The 27,858-nt window shown below is 41.3% G+C and overlaps 2 protein-coding genes across 2 annotated transcripts; both read right to left on the bottom strand.

Moving 5' to 3' along the window:
- Positions 1-565: 565 nt before the first annotated feature.
- LOC306791352 (zinc finger protein 706) lies at positions 566-7,392 on the bottom strand. Its single transcript, XM_079288017.1, has 4 exons — positions 7,326-7,392; positions 3,163-3,313; positions 2,319-2,440; positions 566-1,809 (listed from the first exon to the last, which is right to left on the bottom strand). The coding sequence occupies exons 2-3, from the start codon at positions 3,295-3,297 to the stop codon at positions 2,345-2,347; spliced, it is 231 nt and encodes a 76-aa protein (XP_079144143.1). The 5' UTR covers positions 3,298-3,313; positions 7,326-7,392; the 3' UTR covers positions 566-1,809; positions 2,319-2,344.
- A 1,927-nt stretch (positions 7,393-9,319) lies between these two features.
- LOC306791393 (glycogen synthase kinase-3 beta-like) lies at positions 9,320-27,324 on the bottom strand. The gene is made up of 11 exons (XM_079288082.1): positions 27,129-27,324; positions 21,304-21,389; positions 19,162-19,263; positions 18,910-18,993; positions 18,353-18,463; positions 18,044-18,174; positions 17,356-17,560; positions 17,097-17,192; positions 16,415-16,601; positions 15,763-15,840; positions 9,320-14,219 (listed from the first exon to the last, which is right to left on the bottom strand). Exons 1-11 carry the CDS (start codon positions 27,301-27,303, stop codon positions 14,158-14,160), a joined length of 1,317 nt encoding a protein of 438 aa, XP_079144208.1. The 5' UTR covers positions 27,304-27,324; the 3' UTR covers positions 9,320-14,157.
- Between the last annotated feature and the right edge of the window lie 534 nt (positions 27,325-27,858).

Here is a 27,858-nt window from a genome sequence, read left to right as displayed (position 1 = left end):
TCCCAGCTGTTAGCGAGCTTTACCCAGCATGCAGTTCGGCGGAGAAATTTTATAAATGTACAAATAATTGTCACAAACTCTGGTGTTTTACTGTTAAATAACATTAGCTGTGATGTGTTAATTGTTATAAAGTTACAACCATGACTAGGGGTCCCTCTCAATACACTTAAGAGAACTAGCGACGATGTAGCGCGCTCAGCGGAGAACAGTATGTTGCGGCTGTCGGTATATGAAAAACGCTTATACGGGAAATTAAAACTGGTATACCGGTTGAACCGCCCCGCCCTAGTTCCACCTCTAACAGCAAAGAGATGAACATACCAGTCAGTAATTATAATCCAATGGACATTCTGCAGAGCACGTATACTTTTACTCTTGAATGCAGGACTTTACATTGTGCTCTAGTAAATCATTTTATGATACGGCAAAAAAACAGTCGTAATAAACGAGGCGAGGCGTGAGCTCAATGGGTTGGATGTGTTGCTGCAGACTGGGAGTCCTGGTGGACACATTTAATAATTACATCTTTCATCTCAACATGTACACAATCAGCTGAGCAAACCAGTAACATTATTTACATTGTTCAATTTATTGAAAAGGGAACAAAAAAAAAAAAAAGTACAGTGAAAGGAAATTTGTGTTTCTGCTGTTTTTTGGCAGTTAATGAACATTTCTTTAACTCAATCATTGGGCCAATTACAGTTTCTTCAAACTATGAACAACCAGACTGCTGATAGTGTAAACAGAAAAAGTCTGGTTTAACTCAAGTGGGACATGGATGTTTTATTGCCACGATTATGTTGGGAAACATACCGGAGGAGAACATAAAGCGGGGAGACTTGCTGGGTGGTTTGACGTGAGGTACTGTTGAGTGTTACTGAGTGTGGACACCTGTGGGGCAGCAGCACAGCGGCGGCAAAGCTGTCGAGTCTTGTTGGACAGTAACTGAATCTCCAGAAATAGTTTGAGACACTAGTAGTCTACATTTCTCCATCAACAAATACACAAAATTAGATTTTAGCATTTTAATAGGCCAATATTCATGGTAAATGTAATCTTCTATAGAGGGTGCACTGATGGCTGAGGAGACATGCAATTACCTATACAAGTGAAAATAAAATGTTTAAAGTTACAAGGAACTCCACAGCCATTGAAGACGAGTGATTAAATGGACCCTTTTACAGCAGACGTCAGCAAAAATATGCGTGCGCATTTTGGCAATGGAAGTGGCATCTTGCCCCAGACGAGTTAGCAAGCTTCAAACATCGATTCACACCTGTTAAATATTGGGCCACTTGTGTGCTCACCTGAAAAGTCAATTGTTTCGGCTGCATGCGTGATGTTTGGCGGTTGAAGCCTTTACAGAGCTCTACAAGCTCGTGCACTCCTCCATACTTCCGATGCCAAACTGCGTGCGCGCACTTTCGTACGTCATCATAGTAATTTGTATAAAGTCGGGGTCTTAAATGTGAAATCGATTCCTAGCTAGCTAACATATTCAAAAATAGTTTTTTCCCTTTCCCATTTTGTCAGACTCATCACATCTCCCAGTCATTACTCGCAGGATCATTTTATTCAGTGTTAGCAGGCAGGCCCCCTCCCCCATGTGGATCGCAAGGTAGTTGTACACAATAAATATAAAAGTGGGGTGCTGGTGTACTTGTTGCGCCCATCATTGTTTTCTCTTACACATGTAGGTACACAGCACATCCCTCCATCCCAACAGGTTGCCCATGAATACTGACAGTGTTCGTCGTCAACATCCGTCAGGTGCAGAGATTCAATGTTTAGTCCGTGGTCATTGTGTATCTGTAAGAAAGAGTTTTTTTTGCATTATGGCATAATTATGGTAAATGATTACTTTTGTTCATTGTACAAAATGTAGAAAAGTAGTTTAGAGACGAGCAGTAGAAGTTGTTTCACTATATGTTAGCTAATTCACTTGGAAATTAATAGTTTCCTCTACAATTGATTGCCTCATTTTCTAATCTCCGTGGAACGTCCGTTTCATCATTTCCCTCCTGACATTAAGTTATCAAATGTGCGGACGTTCGAGAGAAAGGGAGAGCATGTGTGTTACAGCTGTGAACGTAGCAGCGTGTGTACAGTTTAGTTATTGTGAATAATGCTACAACTGCTCAACACTCAAGTAAGTCCCCGGGCATAATAAAAGTGATTATTTTATTGGTTGGCTTGTTTTTAAATGAGCATTCGAAATTCCTAGAAATCAAAAGAGCTGCGGGGAAAAAATGCACTGCCAATAAGAATGTTACTGATTTGGGGTTCGGACTTTAAGACATAAAACCGTTACGACTTACCCGGTTCAGGTCCAGTCAGCAGTTCTTCATGCCTGAACATCCACCAGCTCAGGGGGCATGGGGGACTTGGGGTGTTTGCTCTCAAAGTGCTGCTTAAAGGTCTTGGGGTCGGGCATCTGGGTCTGAAAAAAACAGAATCATGGTTTCAATTTATTTTATCTTGTGAAAACAAATTAGAACTGAAATTTTAACTCATTTAATACAGTTTTTCTCAATTATTCACCCACTAAGACACAATGACTACAACCTGTAAGTCATGAACCAACTCTGCTTAAATACAATGACATGTCCTGCTTTACACTGAGATTGTAGTTCAAAACCACATTTTTTTTCAAAACACCACAATTCTCCACTCAATCTGCATAGAGAACATTTTACATAGAAAACAATGCCTTTCAAAAAGCTAAACCTAGCTACCCTACTACCCACTGACTCCTCACACGGGCAAACACATATTGAACAATTGTTCATGAAGCAACCAGAGCTTCAGCAATAAAAGGGCCCCGGGTGAGCTCGAGGAGAAGGAAGAAGAAGAGCGAGGAAGGACACGGGAAAGCTATAATCTCTGAGGACATTCGGTTCACAGTAGGTAAGGTAAGGAATCTACTCTCAGTATTGTAGTACCAGTACAGTGCTCAATGATTACCACAATACAGTATTGAAAGTGGACAGTGGTACTGTAAAGGTGAAGTATGTTTCATACATGTATGACATTAGGAACAATGCCGGTGATGTTGAGGCGCTGTGGCTCGACCCAAACAGCCTCATCCGGTTTTCAGTACATTTTTCTATTGTTTGCGTCAACTCAATGGGCTCAGCAGTCAGCAGCAGGTGCTGTACTCACCCGGCAGACGGGGCAGGTGTGGACCAGTGCGGCCTTCGCTGCAGTCTTCTGGTCAGCGGCCATGCCCTTCTTCTTCTCTGCTGCCTTCTTTGCATTCTTCTGCTGAGACTGAATCTTCTGATGCCCACGAGCCATGGCCCTCAACTTTGACCTGCAGGAATAACAAAATAAAGAGACCACAGATTACTATTATAGCCAAGGTCGTAGATCACAGCTTCTGTTGCTCACACAACTCGATAGATACGGTTATATTTAACTGCAGGGTGGAAAATCACTAGCAGCAGGTACGTTTAGGGTGTGATAAGCTGGTCCAACGAGTGTGAACTGACAGTCAAAAAAAACCAACCAGTTATACAAGATGGATACTATAACGTCTACATATCAAAATACACTAATTTGAATAGGAGTATTGGTAATTTCCTGCAATGTCAAACTACATCTGAAATCTCATTTGTTTTAATTACTCAACCCTGGAGATACAATCAATGGGAAAAATGATGTGGACAGCTTTTGGTCAGAAGCTGCTTTACATTATTTTGGATATGCCCATTAGTTAGTGCACACACCGACTATTACATTTAGACAACTTTGTGGAAGACTCTTTGCCAGTGTGGTGAGGAAGAACTGGACTGGCCTGCACATACTTCAGGTCAGGCCTGATAATCCAACATCAGTGTTGGGCCTCACTAATGCTCATGTGTCTGAATGGTACCACACAATGTGGACTGGAGGGCCTTCAACGGAGACTGGAGGCTGATATATTCGGTTGTACTGCCCATGCTTGTACTGCCCATGCTCCTCGCAATCTCCTGCTGTTATGGGCTCTTTCCAGCCTATCAGCCTTCAAGACCTGATGGACTTAATTAACAATACAAAGCCATCAACTTGCCCTCTGGATATAATTCCATCCTCTCTATTTAAGAACGTTCTGTTAACTATTGGCCCTGCAGTAACATCTATTGTCAATTCCTCATTGTCTACAGGAATTGTCCCTTCCTATTTCAAACATGCCACTATCCAGCCCATATTAAAGAAACCTAACTTAGATCCAGCTTTGCCCATGAACTACAGGCCCATATCAAAACTGCCTTCCCTGTCCAAACTTTTAGAGAAAGTGGTGGCCAAACAACTTACTGCTGCACTGGAGAGGCACAACATGTATGACAAGTTCCAGTCTGGGTTTCGTAAGCAACACTCTACTGAAACCGCTCTCCTGAGGGTTTCAAATGACATTCTCATGTGTGCTGATGCAGGTGACTGCTCTGTGTTAGTTCTTCTGGATCTCAGTTCTGCATTTGACACTGTAGACCATGACATCCTGATTAAGAGGCTACGTGATTGGGTGGGCATAACTGGCATAGCGTTAGACTGGTTTACATCTTACCTCAGTGACAGAAGTTTCAATGTCTCTGTGGGTGCTTTTGTGTCTGTTACCTCTCCACTGTCTTGTGGTGTACCGCAGGGCTCGGTTCTGGGGCCTCTGTTATTTTCACTTTATCTGTTACCTTTGGGACCGATCATAAAAAGCTATAATGTGTCCTATCACTTATATGCAGACGACATCCAACTTCATCTGTCATTCAAACCCAGCGAGGCATTCACATTAACTCGGCTCCTGGACTGTGTCAATGCCATCAGAGACTGGACGGCAGAAAACTGCCTGCAACTCAACGACTCTAAGACGGAGGTCCTAGTTATTGCTCCAGAGGAGTTTGTCCCCATGATCAGGCAGATTATTAGTCCTCTCTCCTCTGCTTCCCATTGCAACCTGCGCAATCTTGGGATTTTCTTTGATCGCTCCATGTCATTTGACCCTCATGTTAAGCAGCTGTCCAGGTCATGTTTCTTCCATCTAAGAAATATCAGTAAACTGAGATCTGTATTATCAACGCCTGAATTAGAAATGATCATACACACATTTATCTCCTCTCGCATTGACTACTGCAACTCACTTTTTACATCACTCAGTGTATCTGCTCTTAACCGTCTGCAGGTCATCCAAAATGCTGCCGCCAGATTACTCACCAGGACAAACCGACGGTCTCACATCACCCCCGTACTCCGATCTCTCCACTGGCTCCCTGTAGCATCTCGGATACACTTCAAAATTCTCACCATCACTTACAGAGCACTTCACGGTCAGGCTCCGACTTATGTAGCTGATCTACTTCGCCCCTATTCACCCGCCCGCACTCTCAGGTCAAATGCTCTAGGTCTTCTGTCAGTCCCACGCACACGATTTAAGACCCGTGGTGACCGAGCCTTTGAGGCAGTGGCCCCGAGGCTCTGGAATGCTCTGCCTGCAACTCTACGCCTCGCAGATACTGTGGATACTTTTAAAAGCCAGCTAAAAACCCACCTGTTTAGGCTGGCGTTTGTGTAAAAGTAAACCCATGTCCTAGACCTGCTCTTAACATTTGTTTTACATTTTTATTTTATTTTTATTTTATTCTTTAACATTTTTTATTCACTCTGTGTATGTAATTTATTGACCGTAGGGTCACATTGTGTTTTTTATGCTTTTAAATGTCTGCTCTGTTAAGCACTTTGTGATAGTACTGTCTGTGAAAAGCGCTATATAAATAAAATTCATTCATTCATTCATGCTTTTAGAATGAGATGTAAAACAGTCACATAACGTAATGTCCACATACTTCTAGCCATACAATTTAGATTTGGTTAACTACACTCACTGTTCATTAAACCAAAGCAGTTTAAATGGTGCAGAAGATCATAGAACATATCAATAAAAGAAAACAGCAATTCCAGACTATATTTAGTCTAATATCATGAACGGAAGGCAGTCCATTCGTGTGCACTTAACTAGAACTAATGCAGATAAATAGCATCTTGTTCAAGGCTATACATACCGAGTCAATTATTGGTTGAATCTGTTTTAGAGAAGAATTGATTCACAGTAGCAAATTCTCACATGTATACAATTTTTAGTTCAGAATGTTTAAAGTTTTTTGCTTGAAAAATCAATGATTAATTCACAAAATAGATGCTTATACATTTTACGTCAGTAAATGGATTAACCATCTACCAGTTTCAGTTCTCATGCTGTTTATTATATTTTTATGCAATAAACTGATGTGTCATTTGTCCACAACATATACATCAATGAGTAAACTAAATATAAAACATGTATCTTAGTATAACACTGTACAGCTCAACAGATTGACATCCTCAAATTATCTTCAAAACTGGAACAACAAAAACTGATTATGACTTTCATGAGCATGGGATTTATAGCAGGACTGTTATACCAAACTGTAGTGGTTTAAACCACGTGTACTTAACTGACAACACGTGCATTTCATAACTCAATTTGTAGATTAGGATATTACATACAGCTGTTAGCTGGTATATATATTAAACTTGTTTATTTATTTGTGTATCAATGTAAGCGCCTCCTTCCCGTATCGTTTAAATGTAATTATGACATAATCTTCATTTCACTTATATGAAGTATTTATTTTCCTTCATATGGTAATATTGTTCACCCAATGCCAGGGCACACGTGAGCTAGAGAGAAAAACCAAACAAGCTAACGTTAGCCTTAACGTCATCTTTGAAATGCTTAACGCTAGCTTAATCAATTACGTTATTCATTAATAATACAATTAGAGTAAAGTTAACTTGGGACGTCTGGCTGAAAGGCTGTTACCGCCGACTTACTGAACGTTACATTTTGAATCGTTTAACTCTTGACTTCACAACATCAGCGACATTCAACTTGTTACGCTAGCTAGCGGTTGTCCATGTTCATATAAAGCTAAACATCATTAGCATGGCGTTTCCCTTAAATTGTGGAATTGGTCCAGCAACATACCAACGTTATTTGCTCTTATTTGTAAGAGTTAGCGTTGCTTACTCGGGTGTTATAGGACGGCTTTACTAAATATAACTTGTTTAAAACGACTAGCTAGCTTGTTAGCATCGTCCAAACAGGCCTTTCCTCCACCGGCACCGCCTTGCTAACACGGTTAGCTAAACTAGCTAGAGAAGCTAAGAGTGCTCGTGACTCCGAGGTACGACACAATACAATGTTGTGAGAGTATACAGAAAACAGTTTCGACTACAATTCACTGGTAGATAACCCCGTAATAAGTCGCAACTGCTGAATGTTGATACAAGTATTCGTTTTCAGGCGGATTTACCTTCGAGATTAGACTCTCTCTTTGCTTTATTGTCGGCCTCTTTTTTTTTTTTTAACCCGGAAGAAATTTCAAAGAAGGCTTTTAAGCGTGGCATCCAGTTTAAACGTACCAAAGAACAGGCAGCGCCACCAGCAGGACTGGAGCCAAACTGCAGCGTCTCAGAGTTCAGCTGGCATACTGCCCGGCACCAAAGTGTACCAGCGCTGTTGCTTACAATTTATGAGACAGCGAGATCCTTCTTGTGGCACTGGCACTCAACGTCACTCAGCGTCAGTCTGTGTCACTCAGCGTCAGTCTGTGTCACTCAGCGGAAAAATTCAGCTGTGGCAGGCGAGCATAGTTCGGCAACCGTCAAGAAGCTGCGGAGCTGAGGGGGCGGAGCCACATTTCCTGAGAACACCCATTGTTGTTATGACAGATCAGCTTCCATAAATCAGTTTTATGATTTTAGTTGTCACCGGAGCCCCCTGTTCTCTGTATGCATCCTTAGAGTAAGTACGTTGTACTTTTTTGTTTCTCATTCATTTTATTTAAGTATGATTTTGCTGGTTTTGCAACAAAATAGAACAAAATACTCTTTCCAAATTATAAATTGTATAGTCATTTACAACAATCGGCTAAAATAATGAAAATAAATCATCCGTTTTATTATCATTTAAAAGTATATATATATATATATATATATATATATATATATATAAATTTAAATTAAAACCCATAAAATGTCCAATCCAAAAATACATGTTTGAAAATATCTTCACTCTTCCTCTGCTTATATGTATATGTATGTCAGTAGGTGACACAAGCTGCCAGAGAGTGACGCAGGGTGACGGTTGCCGAACTATGCTCGCCTGCCACAGCTGAATCTTTCCGCTGAACTGACACAGACTGCCGCTGAGTGCCACAGACTGACGCTGAGTGCCACAGACTGCCGCTGAGTGACGCTGAGTGCCGCTGAGTGACACAGACTGACGCTGAGTGACACAGACTGACGCTGAGTGACGCAGAGGTGCCAGTGCCACAAGAAGAATCTCGGCCATTTATGGGTAATCTGTGCGTGACAGCTTGGTGATACTAAATTAAATGAAATCTACATACGTTAAATCTAAATGAAAATAAAACTTATAGATCACATTACAAATCCACCTAAAAACGAATAATTTCAAATAGTCAAGAACACAAGAGCACACAAACTTATATATGAAGAGTTCATTTGCAAACTCACCAGTTTGATTGATTTCTATGACCGCAATAAAAAAAACACGACTTGACCTGAGGAAAATAAATCCCAAAAAGTGCTGTTTTTGCAAAATAAATCTTCATGGGGAAACAAGGAAACATGAGATGATTGTTTATAGATCACATGAAGTAACTCCCACATAGTTCAACATGACATACATTTCCTTTCTTGAAATGTCCCTTCATGTATAAAGCTATAGCTTCATTTGATACCAACTCTTGTTCAGTCTAATGGGTCAAATTAAAGAGTGATGCTGTTTTACTTAAAACTGTAATGAGTCCTTCTACATTTTAAGAGGGTAGTCTTCAAACGGAACCACAATTTACGTGGAGTTGAATGGAGCTGATATGGGACATTTGAATTATCATTAGAAATGGTTGAGGCTGACCGTTAACTCTTAAGAGGGTTTATATGATATAATGATGTATAATCAGTCTTAGTCTGGTGGGAGGGGCTTAGGACAGAGAGGAGAGCTGCAGGATGACGGCTGCATTTTCAAATTCTAAATTACTTCTTTTTTTTTTTATTAGAAAACTGCCTCCCTACGGCAATGCAGTGAAGAGTTTGTTTGTCTTCATGAAACTAAACTTAAATCCAGTTCATAACCTCTCAAATAGGAACAGATTTCGGAGGAGAAACGGTGCACACGACCTAAACACAGTTTCATCACTTTATTACAGTAAATGAGTCCATATTATACAGAACATACACAGAACAGAGACAGACAGGTTTGTGTTTCTCTCTCTCCCCCCGTCTATCCCTCCATCACTCATCAGTCCACCGGGCAGGATGACACCAAAGTTAACGGCATTGGATTAAAGAATAATGAATAACATGGGACATGTCAACTTGTTAGAGAGAAGCAGGAATCTCCCTCAGTTACAGCTGGAGTTTCAGAGACTTTGGAAACACAAACAAAAAGTACAATTTCTGAGATTTGGTTCACTTGAAACATTTCTGCATGTTGCCTGGCAACTAACACGCATCGCACATGACAGGTGCCTCTGTCACAATCCAAAAGTCTGTTTTGTGATCAGTTGTAGCAGCAAGTTTGAATGCCATTCAGCGCGGGTCGAGTACAAGCAGGACACCGTGTTGCGATTTCTAGTCGGACTAAACACTTTGAGATCAAGTCAGACACGAGACGTCACTTTCTCAGTGACCTGTAGCTAAAACCTGTGTTTCTTAATACTACACTATAAGAACATATTGCAATCTGTCAGCACACACGAAGGTCTGTTCCAAAACGAGTCAAAGGAACTGAGAAAGAAAAAGGAAGCAAAAAGTGATTTTTAAACATTTCAAATAAGTTTTGGGAAGAACTACTGAATGTGAGGAGTTGTATAAAGCTGCGTTAAATCTGACTGAGTCTGAATGAAAAGAGTCTGCTCCTCATCTCTTCTTGAGGCCAGAGGCTTGAGACCTTTTCTTCTTTTTTGTATTTCATAGCTGCTTACATTTATCATTTTAAATCTGCTAAATTGAAGACTGGAACATATTGCTGAACATTGCTCTTCGTGTGACTGTGTGTCACACGAGGACAGAAGGAAGGAGGTACTTTAACTGTACAATAAAGAGAATAATGTGTCTTGAGAACGTTTCACTATAACTGGCATGTGCAGAACTCTCTAATAATGACTGAACAGCTCCCTCTTGTGATGAATCTGCAGCAAGTCAAGTGTGATTTAGAGTCCCAGATTGATATCCATTAATCACGCTGCAGCTTTCAGCTTTACATCATTGGTTGAAAACGTACTACTTTACGTACGCACATGTCGTATTTAGTTTTACAGGAAGAAAAGCTGATTGGATTTTGATGTATATATACAAATAAATGGACTTTTGTAAATAGTTTTGCCTACATTGATAAATATGAGTGGGGATGTGATCTAAAAGGGTTATTAAAAATAAAAGTCCTTTAAAAGGTGCTTTACGAAAAAAAAAGCTCTTAAATTAAATCATTGGAAAGTACAACAAACAATCGTTTCAGACATTTTGCATTTATTATACTGTGTGGATCAACATTAGACGAGCAGGTTGGAGAGAGCGCTGTCACGCTAACGTGACATGCCTTGGTGCTTGAGATTGTTAGAGGGGTCACAGAATGTTTGAAGAGAGTATATTTCTCCATCCAGAGTGAACAGAAACAGAAGCATTTTGGAACAGAACCTTTGAAATATTCATTCAACAGTCAGACGGTCCCACAGAGGGCCGGACAGGAAGGACAGCTGAGTAACAACGTTGTCAACAGCTACTTTACATCTTTCACTGGACTACGAGAGAGCCGGGGGGGGGGGGGGAAAGTTCATCAACAAACATGAGGCAGATATTTTTTTTTTTTTTTACCTTTGCAGTATTTACATTTTGAATTGTGAAAAATAAAAGAAACTTATTTACAAAAATGCACAAACTAAGACTGCTTCATCGGCGGGATGAGGAGAGATAAGATATAAACAACTCTGTCATAAAAGTAAAAAGATGAAAATAAAAATCAGTGATATTTACACGTGCGATAAGAGGGAGAGTGAGGGGAGAGGTGGCGTCTGACATCAGAGGGATGAGACCAATCGGCCGGTGTTTTTGATTCCGCCCCAGCAGGGTCACACCTTTTCATGGCCACAGAGGGTCTGACAGCTCTGAGTGTGAACGCGCCCTGCAGAGGGAATCCAACAGGCTGCTTTGGACTCTGGACAGCAAAAGAAAAAGAAGCAAAATGAGCCCCGCAGGACTGGCAGGTGAGCTTTGGGGGAAAACTGTTGGTGGGAAAGAGAATGAAAGATGCTCTCCACTCTCCTCGTATAAAATCAATGTGAATGTGCCCAATGTGGTGGAATTAAAAAAGGAAAACGCAAACATGGCTGCAGTGTAAAAACAGCAGGTGGAGGCATGGAGCAACAGTATCAAATATACTGCTTACTAAAAATCTGTATTGTTGACTGCTCTAACCCCAAAAACACTGGCTGTTCAGACTCGCAGGTTGGAGAATGGTCTTCTATTCTTGAGAGAATACAATCTCTGACCCATGACCTCAAACAGCTCTCTTTGATTTTTTAGGGTAACAATTTAAATCGGTCCAAGGAGCACACTAACACGGTGACCTAACCCTGCTTGAGATTCACGTTGGACTACTATTCACATTAAGCACATCTTCCTTTCTGTGCACGTCCATTCGTCTTCAGAGTTATTTTAGTCTTTATACAGAGAACCTGTTCTCAATCATTTCCACTGATGGACCTGCAGTTCAACTAACAACATTTCAAAGCCATCCGATTCTCGTCTCCAAAAACAAAGAAATAAATACATTTAGGTTGAACACCCCCCCGCCCCCTCGTCGAGTTTAAGAGAACATTGAATCCCTGCCCCGGCATTCTGAAGTTTCTCTGCTGCATGTCGTCAACAGGAGGACCGACATTCACTCAGCTCTTGGGAGTACAAAAGCATTTATTTCTACACTAACATCAGGACACCAATAATATTTCAGCTAGGGGGAGAATCAGTTTTGATTCTATAGTTTGTGTATTTCAGCGGATCTTACAGGGTTTTAGTACGACATCTTTAGAACATTGCGAAATTAAAACTAATTTTGAAACCAGCCTTTTGTTTTCTGTATGACTACATGTCAACAGACAGTGCAGGGGAGCCGTTAGCGGGTAACTTCTGGATTCCCCATGTTTTTCGGTCTAACCGACGGTCCAGTATTGAGGGAGTCCTGAAACCGGCTGCAACGTCATCGCGAGGCTCAACTCCTCAATGTACGTCCACTAAAAGTGAATGTTTTTTGGCACCGACAGGCTCGCATTGTCCCGGTCGGAGCGCTCTCACTTAATACTGGACCAACTTCAAAAATGTTGTCCCCATTAACACACCAAAACATGATAAAACAAAAAATACCAAAGTTACCCTTCAAGTAACAATATTAAGCACATTTCAAGACTTCTCACAGCTTTAAAATCAATCAATCAAATCAATTATCTTAAAACTATTTCAGACTTTTAAAAGTAGCAACTGTTGAGTCGGGCAACTGCCCTGATTCAAACGTTTTCACTTATTTTCATTCAAAACACCACGACCACAATGAACGTTAGTCCCGTTTTAAAAGCTCAAAATGAAAAAAGAAAGTTTAATAAAAAAAAGAATCAGGATAATTTTAGTGGAACTTCCTCTACCTTCACTCAGTTCTAGCACGGTAGCACCAGTGAAACCAGTGAAGGCTGTCAGCTTCCTTTCTTCCGTCCTTCTGGTTTAAAGGGGCGTAAATAAGTTATTTTCTTCAGCAAGTAAATTCTGGAAACAATTCCTTCACGAAGCATCGATGGTCGTGATACAGAATCTCTAGTTTCTTAGACGAGCTTCAAAATGCTTTTACGTTTCCATTGCTGCGACGACAGCTGGTTTTTTATCTAATCGTGAACACAACTAACGAGCTGTAGGACAGAGAGCAAGCAGCGCACTGAGCGGCGTCCAGTGATGTACTAATATTTACACGACTACCATTTGAATTAGTTTGCTCCATTTCAAAAGGCTCGTTTTCTAGATCTGCTCCTCGCTGAGCCCCACACTTTCTCCACAACCAACATCTACAGGTGAAACTACTTTTTGAGGTTTAGAAGAAGAGCAGGAGTCGAGGGGTGTTCCTCTGGGTGGCCAAACGAATTAAGACCGCCGCCCTGCCGGATGTGGGAATGAGTCGAACAAAAATCACAGATAAAAGCTGAAAAGGAGTCTAACATCCATGATTGATCTTACCTATGTTCTCTATGAGGGAATATCTCACGTTTACACTAGGCAACACTCTGTAGATCAGGAAACGAACAGGACAGGTGACCGGCCTGTATAACGTAACGGAGCCACTGAACCCTGATTCACGTAAGGGGCGAACCACCTCCGACCAAACACTGATAACTGCTACTGATGAGGTTTCCTACTCTACCTGCCACTTAAGCGTGTGAATTATCAAGACGTGGAGGTTCAATTTAAACCGTAACATCAGGCTGGATTGCTTCAAATAACGTGGCTGGAGCATTAAGGACTCTATCATCCCCGGCATCCGCTCTCCCGCCCTGAGTTGAATAAAACTTTCTTTACCCTGATGACCTACGAGGGGCTACTTCTGATCTCGCTCAGGCAGTGTGCAGTTCAGATGCAAATAAACACAGAAGAATATAAAAAAATAATCTTAGGTGGAAAAAAATAAAATAAAACTGGCGAAAAAATGTTTTGCGACCACATGATGCGTTGTTAGGCAAATAAATTAAACACAAATATAAAGAAGAAAAAAAGTTGATTAAAAAAAAAAAAAAAAAATAGAAGTTGTATTACAGAGGACCAGCCCCCACTATTGAACCTTCACAGACCACCTGAGCAGCAGCGAGATGACTACTCTTTGTGTGTGTGTGTTTAACAATCACCTGCCGTAGTTACGACCCCTGGCAGCTAAAGAGCTAATGTTTGTTTGTTCAATGCATTACTGTACAAAAACAGATCATCTAAGAGGAGAGCAAGCAGCATGGAGGAAAGCACTAGAGTGAGTGTGTGTGTGTGTGTGTGTGTGTGTAAGAGTGAGGCTCGCAGGCAGGCAGGTGAGAAGCTGCTTCAGATGCTGTTAAGAGATCCGGGTACTGAACTGTGTTGAGATGAATCGGAACCGGTACCATCTGAATGACACAGGAGGGGAACAAAAGACAGTCAGAGGTAAATTAACAGTCCATGACTCAAAGGACCTGACAGCAGTATTTTACATAACAAGCCGTAATTTACAATAAATACAGATTTTTGGAAAAATGGGGATATACAAGGACTACACAATGTTTTCAAACCACTTGAAAATGTTCCCATTGAGTAGAGGAGAGTGAATGGACGGACACGGCTGTAACTGAAAACGTAACATTATTTGATATGTGCATTCTCAAGAAGTGCCCAGTACGTCAAATCTAGTTAGTTCATGAAAAGTTTTATTGATTTCATATCTAATACTGCCACAGTGTGTCAAAAAAAACAAAAAAAAAACATTACTCTGAATACAACAAAAATATATAGTAGAGATCAATCAGTTGATGCTCGGTGAGGGGCCGGTCAGCTACAGACTTTACCCACCGCACCACACAGCGGCACACACATCACATCTGAGTGAAGAGGACAGAGAGCTCTCAATCTGTTACAACAGCAAGTCGTGGAGGAGCAACCGTAAAACATTAGGAACAACTAACACACCGACTGTATTAGAATTCATTCCCATGAATGCTGATCACAGTGACCGGCTCATCTGTTGACAACACAGAAGTAACGGCTAACGTTGAAGGAGGTTGCATTGACTGAATATAAATGATGACGCCATCATGTGTTCAAATGTAATCCTATCAAATGTTGTTTTCAGTGAGAAACCTGAATGAACTCACTTGTTTGAAGAACATATTTTCACAGCAGTATATATATATATATAAATATATATATATATATATATATATATATATATATATATATATATATAAAAGAGAAGGAATGATGACCTATTTAACTTTCCAACTCTAGTTCTAAGCATCTTACAATATATAAATACAAGTACGAATGCCAAGATATGTCTTTAATCAGAGCAAGTATTTCAACAGAAATACAATCATTTTGGATGGATTTTCCTTTTGGTTTGAATTGCGTGTTTTCTGAAAATATATAGATACATATAGATACATATAGATGATAAAAAAAAGGTTAACATTTAGATTCCCCGTGGCGGTGGGGAAAAAATCTTGAGCCTTGCTATCAATAATAGTTCTAAGAAAGAAAATCAGAATGGGCAGGTCAAAGATTTGTAAAAAACCAAGACCAAGAAAACTGCAATCGGTGCATCTCTGATATTTAATACAGAACTACTGACTATTTTTTTTAAATCTATTTAAAATAAAAGGCATAAAAGCAGTCAGTTCCAACCTAGAATATTCCTGCAGGACTGTCAGAAGGAAAAACTAAACCTAGTCCCTTTGACACATTGTAACAAAATAAAATAGACGACTTTGCCACCTTAGCGAATTAAAATTCAGTACATAACAACATCTATATATACAAATGTGTTAAATCAATTTAATTAAAAATTTTGACTTGTGATGTCTGAATTGTTGTTTTATAATGGTATTCATGTTGAACACCACAACACCATGATATTGACAATAATATTACAACAACATTAACAGAAGAGTTCCCCACCGTGGGCGGAAGCAGCTGTGTGAGAGCGGGCGTGAGGAGGGATGAGGGTTGAGTTCAGCTGGGGCTGGATGGACAGCTCTGCAGAAAATGAAAGCAGAGTTCTTATTTCACGATGAGTCATTTATCAAGAGGACAGTGTCACAGAACAAGAGGATAGTGTACGCTGCATTAATGGCACCTCCTCTGAGGTCACAGCGCTGGCAGAAAACAAACCAAGAGACACCGCCGGATTGTATTTAACGAAACAGATGGTGATGAATCCATCCAGCACAACGATCTGTCAACCAAAACGGATGGAAAAAGGGACAGTTCACCTCAAAACTTAAAATACATATTTGTCCTCCTATCTGTGGAGCTGTTTATTAATCTAGATAGTTTTGGAGTGAGTTACAGAGAGTTGGCGCTATCCACCATAGAGATGCCTGTTCTCTCCAGTGTAACTGAACTAGATGACACTCGGCTTGTGGTGAACAAAGAAAAAATAAAATACCGGTAGAACGATTTGGAAAAACTCAACAGCAATGTTACTCAAGATAATCCACAGACCCTGTTGTGAGTAATTTCATGGAGGAACTATTTGCTCTCCACTGAACTACACCCACCAACCGTGTCAAGACGCAGAAGGAAAGCGTGCGTCTACTCGTGCATGTACCTGTGGTGCTGAAGTTGAAGAGCATCGGCAGTTCTCTGCCGCTGGGCAGTCGTGTGTTCGGCTGGCGCAGCTCTTCGAAGAAGCCGTGCGAGCAGGCCTCTAGTGGGGAGAACCGCGAGGCCGGCGTGTACTCCAGCAGCCGGGAGCAAAGGGTAATGGCTTCTGGAGGGGTGCGAGGTTTAAACACCTGAGGAACGAGAAGAGTGTGAGTCAGAGTATCCACAAAGAAACCCCCTTATAGAAGAGTTCTGAATATAAAAAAATCAATTGCATGCATTGGAGTAGAAAAGCTATCCGCTTTGTAGTAAATGTGAAAGGGCCACTTCTCTGGGTTTTACGTGGTTTCTGTACTCTTTTAAGTGTCACAGGGTTAATCGACATTCAGCAGGAGGGCACTAAAGCGCTTCAACTGGCAGATTTAAATAGACTGTGTGGGCAACAGCACGTCCATTGGTATTCTCTAGAAACTGGTGTAGTGTCACTTTCTGGAACAAATACCTTTGTGTACATGTAGAAATGTAAAACATTTGCAGAGTTCACGCGACACAAAAATGTACAAAATTGGTCTTACACCCTATGAAGAGTGTTGTCATTGACACATGGATTCAGTCTACATGTCGGACAGTACAGGCCTTGAGAATACTCACTGACCTGCAGTGTCTTTCCCCAGGTGTTTCCTTACCTTGGTCCATGGATGAGCTTTGATCTGAGGAAACTTGAATTCTGTGTAGTTTGGGTTCATCTCTCGGATTTGTTCCCTTGTCGGGGTTCCTAGCACCTGAGAATAGATGTAGGAGTATGAGCAGTATTCTACAGACACACCGACAAGCACGAACCAAGTATCTATATCAAACTCCTATAATCTCCACTGGAAAGAGGAATTACAAGTGACCCTACGATCGGTTCCGCAGCACACAAGACGCCTCATAAAACGCACTCACCTTGATAATCTCGACAAGCTGGTCCACCCCGCTGTCACCGGGGAATATGGGTTGTCCGAGCAGCAGCTCGGCCAGTACGCAGCCTGCTGACCAGATGTCAATGTTTGCCGTGTAGTCCGTGGCACCGAAAATGAGCTCAGGGGCGCGATAGTAGCGAGAGCAGATATACGACACGTTGGGCTCTCCGCGGACCAGCTGCTTGGCGCTGGGGAAATACAAGAAATCAGATCAAAACGATTAAGATGGCAGCAAGGAATGGTTGAGGTCCAAGGGGACAGAAGGTGTGAACTATTGTGCAGGAAATGGCTATCAAGAGTTCTTTGTTTTATTCCTCTTTCTACAGACTACAGAGGTTCTTAACCTGCAAATGTGAAAGGGTCCACTGGACTTGGGTCGATCTCAGTTGGATTTTACTTGACATTATGATACATTGTGGCAATTTAAAAAGTAGCCTCGCCACAGTTTTACATGTGCCCAACCCCAGAGAACACTGAGCAAAACAAGCATGGTCTGCATAAAGAAGTAGGTCTGCCATCATGAATACAAACTGGGCTGTTTGAAATGGTTAATTCATACCTCAAGCTTTGGATATTATCTGCAGTGCTGTCCGCTCTTCACATACAAACATGCTACACCTCTTGATTTCTCCGTTGTTAATACCATTCTTCCATCTGCTCATGCAGCTCACCTGCCAAAGTCACACAGCTTGAGGATGGCAGTTTCTGGGTCGACAAGCAGGTTTTGGGGCTTGATGTCTCTGTGACAAACGCCCTGGGAATGGATGTATGCCAGACTACGAAACAACTGGTACATGTACACCTGAGGAGGTCACAACATAAGAACAAGGTGTTAAAATGGAAACAAACTAAAACAACAACAATGTGCTTTGTATTACTGCGTTAAAGATGCCCCCCCCCAACCCATTCCAAAGAAACAATACGCATTAGTACTTGTACAAAACACAGAAACATCTTGGTAGGAACAAGCTGAAAGTTACCTTCACATATATGATAGGAATGATGCTCTTGGCCTTGTTAAAATGCCTGGCAACCCTGTAGACCGTCTCAGGGACAAAGTCCAGCACCAGGTTGAGATACACTTCATCTTTCTGTGCAGCACGGGACAGAGAGAGGTCGATGGGTTAAAATGTGCATGATTTAACATACACGTTTGTCCTACCCATCGTTATACAAACCAATGTTACAGGAACACAAACTGCTGTGGATTTACAAGATGAATATTTTTTTTTATCCATTTATCTAAAAATAAAAATTTACTTATAAACAGAATCCAGTAATTTACTTCAACAAAATCTAAAATCAGAAGTGCTTCTCTGTCAGTCCAAGAAAGGGACTGCTTCCCTTTTTTCTGTTTCTTTTTATGCTGCATCTGTGTAAAGTTATATTTTATATGCATTATGACATCATTTCCTCTGTTTTACTGCAATCTCCTGAAATGATGGTGCTGTGAGATAAGGCTGTGTGAATATGGGGACTTGGTGAACAGAATTTGATTTACAAATGAGAAGAAAAAAAACAAATACGCGAGCTGTACCTTCTCTCCACTGGAGTAGAAGAAGTAACGTAGCCTGACGATGTTGCAGTGGTCCAGCTTCCTCATGATCTGTAGTTCCCGATTCTGCAAACACGTGAGCGGAAAGGTGAGAAATCAAGAACACCAACATGAGAGGAACTTTAAACAAGGACGGGGAACAAACACACTTATTCCCAAACCAACTTAATCATTTAGGAACAACATTGAAAACAAAATCAAACAAGAGAACATGTGGAGAAATGAGTTTACTACCTTGAACCTCTTATCCTGCAGAACCTTCTTAATGGCCACCATCTCCTGGCTGTCGATGAGGCGAGCTTGGTACACCACACCAAACGACCCATTGCCAATCACCTGAGGTTTTCACAAAAGAGGAAACAGTCAGACACTCTGCACCAAGCACAAATCACAGACATGATTTTATAAGGCTCTTGATTCTGACTGCTGATACAGAATTTGAGGGTTGGAATGGCGTTTACAGTTTATAATAACCATCGTCCCAACTGTTCAGTTTATGTTCATTTTCAGTTTTAAAAGAGTTGCAACAATCTGAAGTAGGTCAGCTGCAAATTGTGATATTGGTTTTGGGGGAAGAGTTCGTCTTCACAGCACAGGCAGGTTTAAGCTAACAGAGTCATTCCTATACAACTGCTTATATTTAAATTTAGGGTCTTATCATACATGACAACATATGGAAAAACATTTTAAAACTCGTAGTCTAACATTGATTTAGCTGGTGCTGCGTTCATACTGAAATCATGACGGGAAAGGAAGATATTTACTCAAAATAAAGTGGATGAATAATTCCTCCAACGTGAGGCTCTGCCGGTCCTCAACCAGCTCTGGGCTTAGCAGCACATGTAGACAAATGGCCTCTCTCCGTGCCGCTCACCGGCTGAGCAAAAAGGCCTGGAAAAGGGCCGCCGTTCATCTGCATGCACAGCCAGTGCTGCGGTGATACACAGCCAGCCGAAAAAACGGCAAAGCCTCACCACAAGCAAGACCATGGTGAGTGAAAAGGCAAAAGCTGTCAGTTTTTAATACCTTATATCCACGTAATATATATACTTACGCCAATTAGATAGTAAACTGCTTAACAAATAAAGAAAAACAAAAAGAAAACCTTAGTTATAGATCACCTTCATCTGCTTATAATGATAAATTTGACCCGGCGAGGCGTGCTCACTGAAAGCGGTTCCACATGACACCGTGATAACCTTCAACTGCAGCAGACATTGGAAAAGTGTCAATATTTCTGATAATCCACAATAATAAGACTATCAACTTTGAGATAAAAAAATGCAATAAATATATGAAAGCAAACTATTACAGAGACATTAAGTAATCTTAGGTCCTGCAAAGGTACAAACAGCGACGCCCACTCAAAGCAACACCAGCCTCAACCCATGTGATTCCATTAGCCTCTCACTGACACAAGCATGTCACATGATCAGATCAGAGACAAGACTGCTAGCAGAAAGTAGGCTATAAAGTCACCATTGAAAGCCATAAATCTCAGCACCTGGCAAACTGATCATGGAGCCACTGGTATTGATCAACAACCTTATCAACTTCAGCCAGATATATTGCAGTCATTTGATGTAATGAGGTGAAAAAAGTCTGAGTTACAGTAGCAGACGAGGTGATAAAGTTGCACTTCTATTTATAAGTAGGGTTGGGTGTCGTTTGGGTTTTTTCCGATACCGGTGCAAAAACGATACTTTTAAAACGATACCAGTGCCTGAACAGATACTTTTTTCTTCAAATTGAACAACATATTAACTGTTTAAAGTATACTATAAATATAAATAAATACAAAACACTTGGCTTCAAACTTTTTAACTATGAACAATATGTTAACTGTCAACAGTTTACAGTGTACTTAAATAAATATAAATAAATAAATACAAAACACACACACACACACTAGCTTCAAACTTCAGCAATTATTTTGCAGAAATATGAGCATAATTTCCTTCTCTGGCAAAATACGACACGTCTCATGACTTATTTTATTTTACCAGTTGGTGGCGGTAATGCGCCAATTCGTCGTTTGCCAACCGCCAGTACACCTCAAAGGAGAAGAAGAAGCTTTCGCGTGCCTGTGTTGTGCTCATGAGCGGCAGCGCTAAGTACCCCGTTGTAATAATACTATGAGTGAGGAGCGGAGGACCGAGTCCTGCTGCCAGGACGGAGTCATCGGAGTAGTGTAAAAAAGTATTTCAATCGGCTCAGGCACCGAAAGGAAGCACCGAAATCCGAAACCGGTAGATACCGGACGTATCGGAACCGGTGCCATATTGGCACCGAGTTTCGGTACCCAACCCTATTTATAAGAAGGCCAGAGCTTCTTCTGATGACACCCAGAGGTCTTGGTTGGGCTTCCTTGCTCACCTTGATGTCAGTGTAGGAGACTTCCTGTGGGCGGTCCGGTCCCTGACCTGGTGTGGCCACGACTGTCGTCACCTTCCCGCTATCTCCTAGGAAACAAGCAGCAACAGGGTCAATGGGAATATAACAATACAGTGTTGTGATTCAGATCGCATAATAACAGGTCATCTGGCAATTGCTTTATTCGGCTAAAACTTGTGAAGTTATAAAAAGGATGAAAAGACAAACTTCTGGCTCCTTCCTACAGAGGAGTTATGAACCGGCTTCACATGGGCCCCCAAAACAATGGCCCCCCAACATCCAACCCAGGACACTCGCTTCAGAAAGCCTTCACATTTGGACTGTCTGAATATTTTGGTTAATGGCAGCCTGGTGAAGAGATGTCAACTGTAAACTGTTTTAAGTGGTAACAGCCTTTCATACAAGGATTAGTTTGTGACACCGTCCGGTGGTGACGCACTAGAATCGAGAGGATAGAAAAAAATGCATTATTATGCAGTAATGGCCAATCCCGTTCCCGGTTTGATTACAGTCATGACGCACTGACACCGTTTTCTGGGACTTGGGACCGAAATGCTGTACACTTAATTTTACTACATTGTTAATATTAACTCATTCACACAACAAGTCCGACACTGATGGCAGAGGCTGGCATACAAGGTGTCAACCCTGCTAATCAGGATCCAAACTAATGCTCATTCACAAACACTCGCACACCAACGGCAAAGCCTTCAGGAGCAATTTGGGGTTCAGTATTTTTTCCCATGGATACTTCTAGATGTCTAGTGCTGCCAGATAAACGGTGTTTTCATTCATCATACTATGCACATGTGCGACAAAAACATTGCAAATCACTGCCTGAAAAGCAATGAATCATTTTTTCCCGAGATGGTTATTAAAACCAAATATTAAACGGCCTCCGGGGGGAAAGACCGTAGCATTTACTGTCACGCTGAGGCCTCTCCGTGCAGACCAGAGAGGCCGCGGTGGAGACACCGAGGTGAACCGCCTGAAGTGAACATTACGCGAGTTACTCCTGAACATATATACACTCGGTTGAACCGGTATACCGCCCAGCACTACCTGCAAGCCAATCTAGTGATAACTACCAAAGTGACTCCCACCTCAATGTTTACCCCAAGTCGGCAACGTTCTCTTTTTTTTTTTTAGACCTCAGAGAAAGGTATTTGAATACAAAGTAGCATTAAAGCTTTCACATCAAAAGTAGTTTAGCCAACTTTACTAACATTTGCACACTGGTGCTAAAAGCAGTGCACAGACACGAGTCACGTGATTCGATTGACAGAATTGAAGTCGACTTGTCCGTTCCTCTTGACTGATGACTTGAATCATCCACTTTTAGTGGACAGCCCTAGTGTGTTCACTGCTCATGCAGTTGTCTCACCCATAGTGGAAAAGCACAAGCTACACCAGTATTCTCTGTCTGCACGACACTCAGCACAACATTGTGTATAGTAGTCAGAGGGGCTTCAACAGCTCACGGAGGCGGATGAATACCCGTCAACACTATCATTCTGATAAATCACCGTGTACCACCACTCTGAATCCCCACAGCAACAATGATTTACTTCACCCTTATGAAATGTCCTAACTTTTTTAGTCTGTCTATGACATTTTAGGTCATTGGAGTAGAGTTTAAGGCAGAGCGTGAACAGCAACATGCCCGGTTCGAGGCCCTCGGCTTTAGTTGCATGTCAGTCCCTGCTGCCATTTCTGCTGGTTAAATAGATGAAAAATAAATTAAATGTACACTTCTGGTCTTTCTGTAAAGTCCAACAGGTAACATTTTTAGAGGAAAATTCACGTGTTAGCACCTTATATTTTTCCTGTTAAAAAAAGAATATAATTGCTGAAAGGAGTTGAACTAGCAGATAAAATGGAAGTGCTGAAAGAAGTGTGAGTAAATTATATGAACAGTGAAAACTGTGGGGACCAGGAGCCTAAAAGTTGTTGTTTTTTGCTGACCTGAGGCTTTGTGTCAAAGTGCAAAAAAATGGAAAGGTGAAATGTCAGTTGAAGAGAAACAGATCAGTCGAGTTAAAAGAAAGCACGGATGTTTTGCTGAATTCACGTTGTGCTACTTAACTTGCCACTTTACACATCAAACACTATAATTTGCGGATATATTTCAGTAATTTCGACATTGAAAAGAATTTATAGTTATAGCTAGTTGAGGAGATTTAATTTTTCTCTGCTGATCTATGCTACTTAAATAATAAAGCGGCCTTTTGCTATCTAACTGTCATTGTGCTGCATCACCCTGACCGTGTCTACATACTTAATGCTTTGTTTACTAAACAAGAAAAGGCACTTATTGATATGGCCCTTACAGCCAGAACTGCACGTCCCGGTGTTCGCGTACGTCCGTCCCCACGCACACACGGTGAATAGGCCGGCACCCTGGTGATATCTGTTACAGCTGAAACTGTGAGGCGTGCAGAGTGACCGGGTCACTGGGTTCTCTTAACTCAATGGCCCGGTTCATAAATACACACTCACACTGGGCGCCAGGTTAAAAGTAGGACAGATAGTTAAAGGATACGCGTATGCCGACCGTCCACGGTGTTCCTCCTCAAACATTGTTTTTGCTGATGCATCAGTCAGTACAGTCAGAGATATCAGGGCTCTTTTTCCTGCTGCAATTCATTTCTTACAGTAGAAAAAACAACTGACACAGGATTGAAACTACCCTGAGGTCCATAATAAAGGTGCTGCCGTACTCTGGCTTTGTCAGTGTGTCTGTTTTTTATCATTGTTTCTGAGCTCAGTGTTTGTGGGACACTCTGCTTCCTGTCATTCAGGAAAGGAAGCAAGGAAAGGAAGGAAACTCTAGTCTCTCGGAGGAAATAATCCCTGAAAAACACGGCATTTTTCAAACTTTGTCACATCAATACCTATTTATTTGGCATTTTTATTAACTCAAAAGGCAGATCATTTTTAGCCAGATTTGACACTGCAAAATCTGTCTTAAACATGGCCCCACTATAATCACAATACAATGTTTTAAATATACATACTATTCTAATTAATACATTTACCTGCAGATTTCCAACAATGTCTTGTCTTTATACACAAAAAAACACTGAATACACAAACTCATCATATTAAAGCTAAGTACCGGTAGCTTTAGGATAATTAAGTTTACCTTATTAATATGCAGTTTAATGCAGCAAGCTCTTCCAAAAATCAAACCAGGCCATCCGTTCTATAGGGAGAACCTCTGGTGTAAGTGCGAGGTTTCCAGTAAGTATACTGTATATATTGTTTCATCATGTGACAGTCTACCACAAAAACAGAATCAACACATCGTTTCACTGTTTGTGGACCAACTCCAAAAGTAGAAGCCAATGAAATCATCAATTCTCTAGTTGATATGCCACTTTCTAAGACTTCTAAAATCAGTAGAAAACTAACTATATTGGGGAAAATGCCATCATGTTGAAATAGGTCATTAACCAGGAGGGCAACAATCGTATTATCTACCTCCCACTCTTGCTCACAAAGCGGCTGATCAGTAGTTTATCTCTTCGTTTAGGTTCACATTGTACCACATTCTGGAGATTAAATCGATAATAATCTATTATTAAAATAGTTTTCATTATCGATTATCGAATTTCATAATCGATTCATCGCGTCGCACGATTATTACGCCACTCAATAAGTCGCGGAGATGTTTGAGTATAAAAATAAAAAAAGGGTGGAACACAGCGGAGGTAGAGGAAAGATCCGTAACGTTCTGAAACACATGGCGGAGGCAGACAAATCAGTACGACCTAATGCCGTGTTCACACCAAACGCCAGTCTCGCCCGGGACTATTTGTGTTCATGCTAGGCTATGCTAACATTGTAGAAGCTCCACATACGGCAGCGTCTATTCATTGTTTACACACACACGTATTGATATGAGGTATCGTAGAGCTCTGGGTGAACACAGACGGCTACAGTATTTATTTCCTGATTCAACAACGAAAACATATTGGAGTCCTTGATGAGGAGGGAGGATGTTCAACAGCAGAGTAAATCACTACAGAATCCTACTTTAGTTCCGTTTTGAAGTGAGGAACCTAACGTCCCTCCAGTAGCTCTTCTAGTGCTGGTGTTTACTCGTTATCCAGCTTGACAAGTTAGCGTTAGCTCGTTAATAACAGTAGTAAAGCAGGGGTGGCATAGTTTGCAAGACTAAAGACACGTCTTTATTCACTCGCCTTTTTTGGCCCATTCATTTTTCAATCTGTTGTCATGTATATATATTCTGTGCTTTGTCCCATATCAGTTATTGTTGACAAATACACTTGTGTGCTGTACTTTTTAATTTAATTTTAAAGTTATTTTATAGCGCTTGGTCATTAAGCTGTGTTTAAATGTGGTGTATAAATGAACTTAACTTGCACTTACTACAATGATGGTAATAATTTAATGAATAAGCTTCAAGTGAACTTGTGTGTGCGTCTGTGAGTGTGTGCGTCTGAGTGTGAGAGTTTGAGAGTGTAGTGTAGAGAACAACTTCTGACATTCAAACAAATCCTGTTAAGTTTTCTGATTTGTATTTTTCTTTATTTTTTATAAATGATTTATTGTTCTTTTTTTATTTTTTTTATCCGATTCATCAATCGAAAAAATAATCACCCGATTAATCGATTATTAAAATAATCGTTAGTTGCAGCCCTAATCTTATATAAACTGGAGTACTTAATAGAAACCCCTAACATCCTCTACTGTTATTCATAACAACAGATCACTGGTTGGTTCTCCATGTCCAAGTTTAATTTCACCGGTAATATTAAATGTCAAATCACATCATTCTCTCTCACAAATATCTGGCTAACTGGGCTAATCCTGCCTCCTGAAATAGCCTCCAGATCTCCCAAACCCGACAGCGTATTCATCAATCATCTTTACCAGTTGATGGCAACATTTGGGGCTTTAAGGGCCTCCAGCAGTGTTGCAGAGAGAGGGAGAGCAAGAAAACATGGGTCACACTGCTTTGAACTATAAGTGACCTCCCAGTTGGGCTCTAATATCAAAGCCACACACCATTGCCTGCTAATGGATGATACGGTTTGGATTAACACATGCACGCACACACACAGATCTCTGCTTACACCTGTCACTATGGTAATAAAGAGGCTACTATAACTCTATCTCAGACAGAGGAAACCTACTCCTTGGCAGCCCAGCAGACAGCCCAGCTCTTGTGCTGGATATGCATCACTTGCATCCTCCAGGCGTCGGCCACCTGCTGCTAAGCCTTTGCCCCACAGGTGACCTTGGTGAAAAGGCAACGTTCCGCCCTGACCCTTCTCCAGGCTGATGGCTGATGCCGCACTCTCAACGGTACCCTCAAATAACACCCTTGGATGCAGCACTCGAGCATTTGCGGTCCAGCTTGGCCACAAAGGACAACGTAGCCCCGTTTTACTGCTCACTCACATTGACCACAGTGAAATAAAATAGATCCTCACATTGTAATTTAACATTAGTGGATCAGATTATTCGTCAATATGATTGACGTAATACTGAGTTACAGTGATAACAAGCCAGTTGCTTAGTTTGACATCAGTAGGGCTGAATAACGTTACATCCATCCGCTGGACGGGGAACTAGAAACATACAAAACATGTGGCTAACGTTAGCAGGCTAGCTGGTTAGCATGCTAGCAAGTTGGTTAGCACTACACAGGAGCAACAACGACTTTCCTCCGGATTATAACATATAACACTGGCAGGCATTTTTGAGATAAAAGCACATACTATAATTCATTGGCTAGACAGACTCCGACAAAGAGCTGAAGGCTAATTATGACTTACTGGCAAGCTTAAGGTTCGAGCATCCCGACGAGGTGCTGCCGGAGGCCTGCGGGACCCCGGACTTTCCTGTGCTGCTCCCCACGGCAGCGGCTGATCCGGTGGACGCAGCGGCGGTTCCTGGAACACCTGGCGGCTCAGCAAACGAGCTGGTCCTGGGCCGCCCGCTGCCGCTCATATCTCTGTGCAGGGGTCAGGGTTGTTTCTTTCACTATTTTCAGCCAATTGACTATTAATTATGAATACCCAGCAGCGAATAATCGTGGAAAGACACAACGAGAAATACCGCTCCCGTTGCCGCCGGCTGTCTGGGCTGATAGCTGTTGCTAGACACCTAGAAACAGACCGCTCGCAATGCCACATGGGAGACGAAGTTCGAAGTAGCTGTTGCTCAGCTTTGCTGCACAGGATTTCATAAATCAAAACAACTACAAAGTCAAAATGACTTAACAGTGGATGTAGGCCAAGGAAAGTGCAACGCTCACAACGCCATAAAAATAAAAGATTTTGGCCTGTTCGTGACAAGTTGCCCACCACTTTATCCTGATGCTACAGAGATTATTTTAACATTAGAGTAGTGTAGCTATAAAGCAATTTGCAATCTCATTTTGAGATCTGCTAATTGGTATTTTTCTGCTTGTAAAAGTATAATAATTAATAAAAGAAACAAATAGAAAGTAAAAAGACCACTTGGGAGGTTCAGCATTGTGATATTGCTTAAATCTTCAACTGG

The sequence above is a fragment of the Melanostigma gelatinosum genome, assembly GCF_949748355.1.
Source record: "Melanostigma gelatinosum genome assembly, chromosome: 17".
Lineage (NCBI taxonomy): Eukaryota > Metazoa > Chordata > Actinopteri > Perciformes > Zoarcidae > Melanostigma > Melanostigma gelatinosum.
The sequence above is the reverse complement of the archived record's forward strand: the minus strand, read 5'-3'. Positions and strand labels throughout refer to the sequence as shown.